The sequence below is a fragment of the Staurois parvus genome, unplaced genomic scaffold, assembly GCF_062004578.1.
Source record: "Staurois parvus isolate SC_StPar_1 unplaced genomic scaffold, SC_StPar_1.0 ptg000237l, whole genome shotgun sequence".
Taxonomy (NCBI): domain Eukaryota; kingdom Metazoa; phylum Chordata; class Amphibia; order Anura; family Ranidae; genus Staurois; species Staurois parvus.
Window position 1 is genome coordinate 2160824 of NW_028318033.1, and position 13132 is coordinate 2173955.

A 13132-nucleotide genomic window follows, 5' to 3' on the forward strand; every position below is an offset into this window, starting at 1 on the left:
TAACCCCAAAAGAGCTGTTTATTTGGTAACAATACAGGAACCCTACCAAGGCGAGAAATAATGCAGTGTTACAAAGCTGTCATTTTGCTTACTAATGAGCATGTATACATAGTTAGTCTGGTTAAAAAAAAAAAAAGACAAAAGTCCATCCAGTTCAACCAATAGAAGAAGGAAAAAAAGGTATATTCAATTGTTTAAATACACAATCCTATACCCACAGTTGATCCAGAGGAGGGCAAAAAAAACCCCAATAAAGCATGATTCAATTTGCTGATGCAGGGGAAAAAACTCTTTCCTGATCCACCAAGAGGCTATATATCAGATATACCCTGGATCAACTTTACAAAATATAACTGGATACTAATATTTATAGGTAAAGTCATGAAAATAGGCTTACGGCGCCGCTCCTAGCTGGACCGAAGGAAGGAAATGACTCCGCCAGCATGAGAGAGAGCGAGCAGCATCCTAAAGCGGTTCCAGTAGCGCCAATATTTAAGAAGGACAGACGCTGCTCGTACCCACCCTGAGAGTTAGATGTATTGAGAATGGCCTCAGCCGCCACTCCGGCCACGCCCTCTGACGGGTTTCACCTTACCCACTAGGGCTTGATCACAGCGGTGCCTCTGGTGGGCGGGGTGAAATGCATAAGAGGGCGTCTCTGATGCGTTTCACCCCGCCCACCAGAGGCACCGCTGTGATCCAGCCCCTGTGGGCAAGGCGAAACACGTCAGAGGGCGAGGCCGGAGTGGCGGCTGAGGCCATTCTCAATACATCAGATTTTCAGGGTGGGTACGAGCAGTGACCATCCTCCTTGAATACTGCAGTTTATTTTGTTTATCTAGGAAAGAATCCAAGCCTTTTTTTAAACAATCTACTGAGCTTGCTAGAACATTTTACAGCCCTTACTCTGAAGAAGCCTTTCCATATTTGGAGGTTAAATCTTATTTCCTGTATATGTAAAGAGTGCCCCCTTGTCTTCTGTGAAGACCTTTAAAGTGAAATAACTCTAAACCAAGTTCACTATTTGAACAGGTTTTGTATATATGAAGTTATAAGTTGTAATATATTGATACTGTAGTTTAAAACAAAATAGTAGGTGCACAGTAAACATCTTTTGTTAATAGGTGCACAGTAAACATCTTTTGTTAATAGCAGGTGCACAGTAAACATCTTTTGTTAATAGGTGCACAGTAAGCATCTTTTGTTAATAGGTGCACAGTAAACATCTTTTGTTAGTAGCGGGTGCACAGTAAACATCTTTTGTTAATAGTGGGTGCACAGTAAACATCTTTTGTTAATAGGTGCACAGTAAGCATCTTTTGTTAATAGGTGCACAGTAAACATCTTTTGTTAGTAGCGGGTGCACAGTAAACATCTTTTGTTAATAGCAGGTGCACAGTAAACATCTTTTGTTAATAGTGGGTGCACAGTAAACATCTTTTGTTAATAGCAGGTGCACAGTAAACATCTTTTGTTAATAGGTGCACAGTAAACCTCTTTTGTTAATAGCAGGTGCACAGTAAACCTCTTTTGTTAATAGCAGGTGCACAGTAAACCTCTTTTGTTAATAGCAGGTGCACAGTAAACCTCTTTTGTTAATAGCAGGTGCACAGTAAACATCTTTTGTTAATAGATGGTGCACAGTAAACATCTTTTGTTAATAGCAGGTGCACAGTAAACATCTTTTAATAGCAGGTGCACAGTAAACATCTTTTGTTAATAGCAGGTGCACAGTAAACATCTTTTAATAGCAGGTGCACAGTAAACATCTTTTGTTAATAGGTGCGCAGTAAACCTCTTTTAATAGCAGGTGCACAGTAAACATCTTTTAATAGCAGGTGCACAGTAAACATCTTTTGTTAATAGCAGGTGCACAGTAAACCTCTTTTGTTAATAGCAGGTGCACAGTAAACATTATTTGATAAATATGATCACTAAGTGTTTGAATTTTCTTCTCTCTGCAGGGTAATTTGCAGCTGTTGCAAAGTTGCTTGGCTGTGTTAAATGGCAAACCATAAAGTACTCCGTCCAGATGTTTGAAGTAACCAGACCCTCCTGTGACCTCTAGGAGCTGCCAGTTTTCCATGGACCACTCCATTGGGCATATCTAGCTTGGCAAGGATGAACCCATACCGAAGTTTTGGGCTGCTTCCACCTTGGTAACAGCACTGTGCTGTGGAGCCCACACCTGACGATCCCACGTGTACCTTTATTTAGTCATTGTACACTTTCTAGTACATCACAAAAACTCCCAATTTTTTTTTTTTTTTTTTTTTCAAAAGCAGTTAAATGCTGTACTTGTTATGAACTATACTACATGACAATGCCAATCTTATTTACTAGTGTATGTTACTCTTTGATGTTCGGCATTGATGGTTCAAATGGATTTAACATTGCCATTAGTTGTTCACATCGTATACCTTGTCCAGGTTCCATGTAATGATTTTTTTAAGCCTCTGTTTTCTTGATTTACCGAACTCTATTTTTTTTATTAAACATTTTCTTAGATATTTCAGAACGCTCCAATTATCTTTTTAAACTTTAAGTTCCTAAAGCTAATGCATCAGTATGTTTGCCTTAACTTGTAGACTTCTCAAATATTGTAAAATAAACTGTGAATCCAATGATTTTTAATTTATACTGTTACAGTGTTCCTCTTTTAACAAGAACATAAAATATTTCAAAGGTATACTCTTCAAGCGTGGGAAATGAGCATTGGGCAAGGTGAGTGACATACAGCAGCTGCCACAATATGGTGGGCAGCCCAGTTATGTGTGTCTTCAGAATTCTCTAAAAGATAAAAATAGAAAATATTGCTTGACCTACAACACCAAAAATCTTGGTGTGTACTCTTAAGGGCTGGTGTTGAAGAGTTTTTTGTTTTGCTGTGTTTGACTAGTATGGAAGCGTGTAAGGCAGCAGATTTGAATTTACTTTGCCTATGTTGTGTGAATGACTGTTCGGAGCCTGTGTGTTTTGTTTTTTTTTTTGTTACCTGCTTTGCACTGAAATTCTCTGGACATATTCAGTTCTTATGAGGTCCTTGCCTGCTTTTAGGATTAACACATTTTGGAAAATTGTTTTCTGATAATCACCGTAATTTTCCTTTTATGGCATCTCCTCATGTCAATAAATATTTTTAAACAGTGTGCTGGATCCCCTCCTTTTTTTCTTTATACAAGCAAATGTAGTAAACAACGATCCTTCCCTTAGCGGCTGGAGTCAGTCTGTTCCCCTCACAGAAAGAAGTGGTAATGATAGAAGTAACCAGTGCTTTTAAAATAATAAGTTCAATATTGTCTCTGTATAAACGAAGATCAGACGTCATACATCCATCAACTTCCTGTAAATCCAATTTTTTAGTTATCACTAAAAAAAGAAATCTAGTGTAGTATGCTCAATACACCATGCTTCAAATCCTGTCCAATGTGTACACATTTATAATAAATAACCATATGTGCATTCGTTCACCAGTGTTCTTCTTTATCTACTCTTAACCTTCATATACAGTTCTTGGTGTATATCCAATCAGTTATTCTTAGATTTATTTCAGCTCTATGTCTCCTTGTGTCTGATACAACCATTGAACTACCAAACACAAGGAGACACAGAGCTGAAGTCAATCTGAGAATAATTGATTGGATATACACCAAGTATATGAAGGGTAAGGTTAGAACACTGGTGAACAAATACACATATGGTTATTTATTTTAAATGTGAGCACATTGTACAGGATTTGAAGCATGGTGTATTGAGCACACTGCACTATATTATTTTTCGGAGATCACTGTACAGGAAGATTGGATTTACAGGAAAAAGTTGATGGATGTATGACATCTGATCTTCAGTTATACAGACACAATATTGAATGTATTATTTTGAGAGTGCTGGTCACTTCTATCATCTCCTCATGTCAGTCCACTATTGGTAAGTTCTGCTCCCTGATTCCCACAGGATATTTAGCTAATACAAGGAAGTCCATGCTCTCACCCTACTTTTTAATTTCATTGCACTTGTGATGGGGGAATCGCATGGCTGACATGAGATGCCAGGAAAAGGAAGCTATGGTAAATATAAAAAAAAAAATTATTTTGCAAACTCCTGGCACGCCTTTTGTCAGTGCACTATAGCACATAACCAAATAAATGACATAAGAGGTAGTAAAAAAGCCTATGAATAACACCAAAGGAAACTTTTTTTTTATGAGCCAAGGCTTTGGAGATTACCAGTTTGGAAAAAAAGATCTAGATAGCCCTGTTGCATCAAATTTGTTATGGTGAATAAAGGTCTTTTGAAGTTTTTGACCAACTGGCAGCTTTGCAAAGTATATACTTTTACAGTGTCTTCCCCAGGAGCTGCCATTCCTCTTATTGCATTTACCCATATCTCAGAAGGGGGCGGTAATCCCCAACACACACTGGTAAAGCCTCAGTGTATGCTGATAAGGCTGACCCATGGACTCTGAACATGTTTTAACTGAGACCCTTTTCCAGACATACTTGGAGAAAACCTAGAACCAAATTGACCTTCAGTGAAAAAGCATCCATTTCCCTGAGATGCCGCCATCTCTTTGAAACATTTCTATACTCAAACATAAGAAATGTTAGTCAAAGGTTTTCTAGCTTTAAGCAAAGTATCTATCTTAATTGTACATGTAGAGTACATAGGCAAAGTATTCATAGACCCCAGGTTATAGGTGTGTACCTTCAGGTGATTGGACACTGGCAAAGCTTTTCAGGACATGTCCCCTGGGCACCTTCTCTATACCCTACCCCACTCTGAGTCCATCAGCCCAAGCCCAGCCCTAACGATAGGGAGTTCATTTCTTCCCTATCACTGGAAACTGATAACAGTCACTAGTCTTTCAGGCTGGGGAGAAGTGTTCCAATCCCTCACAGTCCAGGGAACATGGTCACTGGAGGAAGCCAGGTTCCCCATCAACATTCTGGAGCTCAGTGCAGTTCTTTTGTCTTTCTTTTGTTTAGGCATGCAGATAGGAAGGTGTGCTTAGCTGAGAAAACCCCTCCTCACCGCTGAAGACTCTTGGGGTGAATTACATCATTTGCCTATACCTAAAAAACAGGAAGTGACTGAAGAAATGTAAAAAAAAAAAAAATTAGAAAAGCGGTAAATGATATATTTTCCTATCTATTTACTAATGCTAGCAGCATAAGGATTAAAAATTCGTCAAAGTTTATTAAGAGAGTGATGTTCTGCTTTATCCTTTGTGAATATTTGGATAGCTTGTATTTCAGATACTTTGTTGCAGGAGGTGGCTTACAAAGGCTTCAAACTGGATTCATAATTCCATGTGTCCTCTTTTTCTCACTTCCAATCTTTCTGTGTCACTACACAGATTAGCAAATCTTTACTGAACCCTCTATAGCACGGGTGTCCAACCCGCGGCCCAGGCAGTGTTGTCAACTGCCAGTAAATGTCCGTTACCGCCATTGTCTGTGCTACCTGGAGATGGATTTTTTTCTTATTGCCTGCTGCTAACAGTTTGCCTCTTAACTGCTGCTGGTAGTTCTAGTGATTGGTTGCCCAGCGTCCTTAGCAACGAACTACATGCTTGCTCCACTCCACAGTCAGAGGAGCAAGTAGACAGAACCAGAGTAAGCAGTTGAGGACCTTGCGCTGCTTGGCTGTGAGTGAGGGAGCTGGGTAAAGATTGACAGAAGGTGTTGCAGCGTGGAGAACAGATGGGGGGGGGGGGGGGGAGTTGGTTATTACTCGGATAGGTACATTTATCTATATCCGTGATTGTTAACTTGTGATCTGCCCAACTTTTTCTACTCGTCAGCTATCCTTATTGTTGAAGTATTTTATGTGCGGCCCAAAACAATTCCTCTTCTTCCAATGTGGCCCCCAAAGGTTGTACACCCTGGGTCTATAGCCTTCTGGACCAAAGAGTCATTGCACCAAATCCCATAACAGAACATTTCCCTAAGTTTTACTTTAACTTGTTCACAGTTCCCAAACCCAAAAAGGATATCTGACCCATCTTGGATCCCAAATCACTGAATGTCTTCATTCAAGCTCAGAAATTCTGCATGGAATGCACCAGGTCTGTCATTGCCTATCTTCACCATGGGCACTTTCTTTTTTTTAGGCATCAAAGATGCATGCCTACATGTCTCCATCTTTACAGCTCATCAGCATTTCTTACGCTATTTCTGTGGATCCTTTACACTACCAATTCTGGGCCCTTCAGTTTCTCATCTGTACCTCTGGGGTTCATCAAAGTGCTGGCCCATTACTAGCCTTGCTGCTCTATCATGGCATCAGTCATGGGATAATCACTCAGCGCAGTCGGACGATGTGGACTTGACTGTCCAGACATTACAATGGTTCAGGTGGATTCTGAAGCATTAGAAATCATCAGCGGAATGAACTATCTTTTGGAGCATCTGGACATAGCTCAGGCCAGAGTGCTTCTCTCACAGCAGAAACTTCAGACTCCCATTTCAGATCTGAGTTCTGTTCATTCAACATTCTGCTTTTGAGTTTCTTAGCTGTAATGGTAGTCTGCCTTGAGGCATTTTTATTTGATCAGTTTCACTTCAAAACTCTATAATGCAACTTTGTCATCGTGTGACAAGTCAGTCTGGTATCTAGACAAAGTGATTCATTTTGGCAACAAAGTTGTCCCTGAAATGGTGACTCATGAATGTGTCCCCACACATGGGGAAGTCCTTTATTTCCATCTTTTGAAAGCTTCTCATGACAGATGCAAGTCTGTTGGACTGACTCCTGTCTGCCTCACTACACCTCCTAGATCTTGCATCTGCCAGCTTCTGGATTTCATTCTGCACGGTTCCCAGTCCTGTGCTCATTTGTACCACTAAAAGCATCTTCTGGCCAGGGTGTTCTACAGGCACCTTTTCCACTCTGTGGACTGTTACACCCTGTCATCATGTCCAGTGGAAATGAGATGAGAGCTGTAAGGGAAGCCCTCTTGTCAACCTGGCATCTACCAGGTATGTGACACCGCCTGATTCCAGATCAGGTGATCCTCTTCCTGGACAGTCAAATGCTTCAGAGACTGCCAAATCACCCTAAGCTCCAGTTGATTCAGAAATTAAATTTCTTAGATGACCATGTCCCTTGAACTGACAAGTGATAGACATTCCATGGGCTCTACCAGATCATCCATATCTTGTCTCAGACTGATTTACCATCCATCTTCAGTTCTGCTAGCTCTAATAGCATGGTTGTTGAAGCTCAAGTTTTGGTTACCAGGGGCATCCTTGAGCTGGTGATTCCTACAATGTTAAAACCTAGAAAGTCTACTTCTTGCAAGGTCTATCTTTTGAAATCTTTAGTGTGAGTTTTGGCGTATCCACAATAGGAATTCCTCTCTGGGACAAACTGTCTTGTTTCAGAGGCTGCTTGCCTCTCACTCCTTGCATAAGTCCTTGTGTACAGGAAATCTCCATTGTAGCTCCCCATGTTTGTTCCCTTATGTCCCCATGGGATCTGAATATGTCTCTCTTCACTACAGAAACCGCCATTTGAATCCACCATAACCCCAAAGGTAGTATTCCTTCTAGCCATCACCTTTGGGAGGCGATCGTCTAAACTGGTGCCCTTATCAAAGAAAACTTTCTAGTTATGCATAATGACAAGGTGGTTTGGAGCCTAGAAATTCCTTCTTGCCTAGGGTGGTTTCTGCCTTTCACCATAAGCAATGTATTTTTCTTCCTTCCCTCTGTCTGAAATTTCCTTCCGTTTATCTGGATGTGGTTTTGGGCTGCATGAGTCTACCTCTCAGCCACTACTTTGTTCAGAAAGACAGATTCCCCTTTTGTCATCCCAGATTGTCTGCTTATGGGTGCACCTACTTCTTGTTCCACCATCTGTAGGTGGCTGAGGCAGACCATTATATATGCTTACGGTTTGAAGGATTCCACCCTTTCCTTTTACGAAGAAATCAATTGGATCTTTGCGAGACTGCCACCTGGTCTTCTGCTCACACATTCTCTAGTTGTACCAGGTGGATTTTGAGGCATCATCTGATGCTAGCTTTGGATGAAGGGTACTTCAGGTAGCTCCTTGAGCTGCAGGCAGTCTTCAGGTTTTTCTGTTGTTTGCTTGAGCGTTATATCATTTGGTGTGTTGACCACTCTTCAATTGGACTGCTTTTGGAAGTCTCAAAGGCAAGTGCCGCCTTGTGTCCCTCAACAGACGAGAAAATAGGATTTTGTACCTGCCTAAAAATCCTTTAATTGGAATGCATAGAGGGACACCAGGTTCCAATGCCACAAGGGGCATGATGACATCACTGCTGTAGCTGTTTACGCGTTTCGTCCAATAGGACATCGACAATTGAGTACTCCATTGCCCCAGTGACAACGTTCAATTGGATGAAATGCGTTGGGTGGAGCTACAGTGGTGATGCCATCAAGCCCCTTGAGAGATTGCAATGCCGGTATTTATTTTACACTTGTGAGTAGCTTCTTTATTTAAATAAAATGTTTTAAATATTACACTACAAGAGATCTTCTTGTTTGCTATTGATACAATCCGGAGTCGGTTTATAACATGGACGTACCAATGTCAGTCTGATCCATCCATTTGGGTTTTCTCCCTCAGTGTGTAGTCAGACCTCCATTCTTTGAAGTCTGGTAAGCAGGGTGTGATTATTTGTACACACAAGTGGTGAAGATTTTGTTTATTAGTGGGATCTTTGGGCTGTTTCATTTACACTGGATTATCCGTTGGCTATGGACTATGAATTCAGCACTTTTTGAACACCTTTATGGACTCTTATATTCACTTTCAGAAATGTATTGTATATGCATTTTTATTTGTGGGGAGCGCACAGGGCCGTGCTTTCACTAGGCAAACTAGGCAGCTACCTAGGGCTCACTGCCACCTACGGGCACCTGGGCGCAGCATAGGCCGGCACTCTCTCTCTGTGTGGCCTATGGACTTTTTGTATGAATTCTTCATTTCTCTGCAGAGCCCCCCTCTCATACACAGGGAATGATGATATCTTTACTCTGCACAATTGTCTCACAAACTGTCCACACACACGACCATTTAGAAGGGATATATATATGACAGTATTCCATGTAGCAGTGAAGCGTCGGCTCTCCCTAGGATGGGAAGTGATTACATCAGCCCAGGACCCAGGACGGTCAGCAGTTTCTGATTGGTGGATCTGTCTGTACATCTCCGGTACACACACTGGCACACATGATCCTCTAGCTGTAACGGAGCCAGCTAGTGACTGAATGGGGTGTGTCCAGCACTGGCTCCGCCTTTACTCAGCTGGAGCCAATCAATAGATGTGGGTATGCTTTGGTTGCAGGATTAACCCTATGTGAGCAGGATGATCAGGGCCCAATGTGCCCTCACTGACAGCCGCAGCTTGGACTCCGCACTGGCGAGGTGAGCCAAGACTAGGAGGATGGTGGGACATGGAGGGGGTCAGACAATGGTCAGGGTGAGGGGAGCGGTTGCTGATTGATTGTGTGGGACACCGCCATGTCATAAATAGCACAGAAGGGTAAAGACAGAACCTCTATTTTAGTCCCTGGAGGAGATTTTCTTCCTTCCAGGTTTGTGGGCTCCGGCCCCTTGAATGGCTGAACTGCGATGAAGTTGCTCCTGCATATGTGTGCAGGAGTCACAGACTTGGCACAACCAGCTGCTGCTCACTGGAATATCTCCTAAACGGTGCACATTTATTACATGAATGCATACATATCACCTACAGTTGTGGCTATAAATATTGGCACCTCTGCATTTCTTTCAGTGCACTTCAACCCAGAAAATTGTTGCAATTACAAATGTTTCGACATTCTCATGTTTATTTCTTTTGTTTATATTAGTATGACACAAAAGAGTGGAGAAAAAAAATGCCAAATCTGACACATTCCACACAAAATCCCCAAAATGGACTAGAAAAAATTGGCACTTTCTCAAAATTGTAAGAAATAGCTGCGTTCCAAGTTTGTGATGTTTTTGTAAGTTGTAATTAAAAATCACACAAGTAACCAGTTAAAATGGTAAAAAATGTACTCAACCTTTCTGTTGTGTGTCTGTGTGCTACATGGAGCATGAGAAAGAGCAGCAAAGAATTGCCTTGAGTATTTGAGAATAAAAATTGTGGAAAAGCATAGGCAATCTCAAGGTTACAAATCCGTCTCTGGAGATCTTAAGGTTCCTGTGTCCACTGTGTGCAACACAGAAGTTTACAGCCCATGGCACTGTAGCTAATCTCCCTGGATGTGGGCAAAAGATAAAAGTTCATCAAAGCTTGCAACAAAGGATTGTTCAAACGGAGTGTTCGTACCTTGTGCCCTTTAGGCATAAGGTATGCTGTGTCAGCTTGCACTATCTGAATGAAAAGGGACCTTATGGTAGGTGACCTGGGAGGAACCCACTGCTGACACACATAAATTGGAGTTTGCCAAATCTTACCTGGGGAAGCCAAAATCCTTTTGGGAGAATGTGCTGTGGAGAGACAAAAGTATAGTTTTTTGGTAAAGCCCATCATTCTACTGTTTTCAGAAAAAAGCAATGAGGGTTTTAAAGAAAAGAATGCAATCCCTACAGTCAAACAGGGTGGAGGTTCACTGATGTTTTGAGGTTGCTTTGCTGCTTCAAGCACTGGATGTGTTAGCTGTGTGCATTACATTATGAAATCTGAAGAATACCAAAGAATTCTTGGGTGCAATGTAGGGCCAAGTGTCAAAAAGTTGGGTCTCCTTTAGAGGTCATGGGTCTTACAGCAAGACAATGACCCAAAGCACACGTCAAAAATGGTTTCAGACAAAATACTGGAGATTACTGAACTGGCCAGCAATGAATCCAGATCTCAATCCCATAAAGCACCTGTGGAGAAATTTCAAAACAGCAGTTGGAAAAAGGAACCCTTCTAATCTGAGAGACCTGGAGCAGTGGGTGAAAGAAGAGTGTTCCACAATTCCAGTAGAGATGTGTAAGAAACTCATTGATAGTTACAGGAAACAATTGTTTTCAATTATTTTTTTCCAATGGGTGTGCTACCGAATATTAAATTGAGGGTGCCAATAATTTTGTCCGGTCCATTTTTGGGGATTTGCGTGGAATGTGTCAGATTTGGCTTTTCGTTTCTCCCTTTTTTTGTGTCATATCAATACAAACAAACGAAATAAACATGAGAATGCCTAAATATTTGTAATTGCAACAATTTTCTGGGAAGTGGTGCATTATCTGGCAGAAATGCAGGGGGGGCAATATTTTTGGCCATGACTGTACATGTAATCTGTATTATAAGTTTACCTGTAGGTAGAAGTAGCACACACAAGTTTTCTACCACTTCAAAGCTGAACTCGGTACAATCATTTTAGTACGATCATTCCCTTCATTTATTTTTTGTCTAGTTACCCATGCAGTGTTGTCCTTTTAGTTTCCTTTCCTGTAATAACCATAAAAAAATCACTTATTATCCCCCGTGGACAATGGCCTGTGTGCTGCCAGCCTCATGGCCAACCCCAGCTCCACGTCATGTCTGCACCACCTGTATACACTTTTCCTTTCAAAAAGCCCAGACTGCAGTGTCATCACAAGCGGCGACATGGCCCGAGGCCAAGAAAACAGCTGGACTTCCACAGGGAGATAACAAGCCCCTATCTATACTTATTGCAGGAAAGAAAATGAATAAAGGTCGGTTCACACCATGCCCCCATCTGAATTACACAGGAACGTGCTTTACAAATCGCATGCAAAACGCACTTCATTTGCGATTTCCAGCGGGTGTCAATAAAAACTTAATGACACTCTAAACATAGTTAGTCTGGCTTTAAAAAGACAAAAGTCCATCCAGTTCAACCATAGAAATAAAAAAAAAAAAAGTTATAATCCTACAACCACAGTTGATCCAGAGGAAGGCAAAAAAAACCCAGCAAAGCATGATCCAATTTGCTCCTGCTGGGAAAAAAATTCCTTCCTGATCCCCACGAGAGGCAATCGAATATTTCCTGGATAAACTTTACCTATAAATGTTAGTATCCAGTTATATTCTGTGTATCTAAGAAACAATCCAGGCCTTTTTTACAGGAATCCACTGAGCTGGCCAGAACCAACTCTTGAGGGAGTCTATTCCACATTTTCACATCTCTCACTGTGAAGAAACCTTTCCGTGTTTGGAGACTGCAAATGCAATGTGTTTGTCGGCACCTGTCTGCATGGTACTTTTGCAATCTGATTGCAGTGCGTTTTAAAAAGTAGTGCATGTGCTACTTTTGATGTGGTGTGATTTCAGCCCATTTAAAATGAATGGGCTGAAACTGCACTGCACAGAATCGCATGTGACAGAAACATATAGCACGTTCCTGTGTGATTCAGATGTTGCCATGGTGTGAACTGGCCCGAAGGGCAGAATACATGGCTAAGTCAGCAAAAACAGTTCAGGCGATATTAAAATGTTGTGCCTGGAGTTCAAATTTAACCCCTTCCTGCCTTTACCGGTGTCCCTTTTAAACAGTTTTGAACTCCCAGGGATTGGCGGAGGGGGTTGGAAGGAAAGGCAATCATGTGACCACTGTGGCAGTGGTCACATGATCAGAAGTTAGTACCACCGACTACCAATCTTTAGTCTGGACCAATAGCTGTCTTCACCAGCTCAGTCTGTGCACATAAACATCGGCCACCCAGTGAAATGTGTGTGGTGTGTGAGGGACAAAGCCCATCCTTTTGTTGCCACACATATTGTATGTGTTAGGTGGTCATAAAGGGGTTAAAGCGGAGTTCCAGTGAAAATAAGAAAAAATAAATCAACAAAAACTGTAGCTGCTGACTTTTAAAAAGTGGACACTCTCCTTTCCCTCGATTCCACGGTGTCCTCCCCCGTTTCACCGGCTGCCCTGTGTTCCCGGCGCCGGCATCTTCAGTGTGGGCACCCGGCTGTGACAACTTGCGGCTTCACAGCCCGGTGCCCACTGCACATGTGCGAGTAGCGCTGCGCTTCCTGAATTGTCCTGTAGTCTCTGGCACCTGTCACATACATGTCCCAGAAGACTACGGGGAGGACAACTTCCGCTTCCGATCACAGTGGAAGTGGGAGCGGGTACCTGTCAACTTCGGGTACCCGCTCCCCAAAGGTGCCAATCCTTAACGGGGACCAGTTCTTGAAATGGAA

General features: G+C 42.0%; 1 protein-coding gene across 1 annotated transcript in view; it reads left to right on the forward strand.

The window, feature by feature from the left end:
• The window catches only part of SNX6 (sorting nexin 6), a 47663-nt gene extending 45025 nt beyond the window's left edge, over window positions 1–2638 (forward strand). Inside the window, exon 14 of the mRNA XM_089680227.1 lies at window positions 1965–2638. Coding sequence (XP_089536353.1) covers window positions 1965–2018 — 54 coding nt within the window. The 3' untranslated portion in view covers window positions 2019–2638. The remainder of the gene's footprint in view (window positions 1–1964) is intronic.
• The last annotated feature ends 10494 nt before the right edge of the window (window positions 2639–13132 follow it).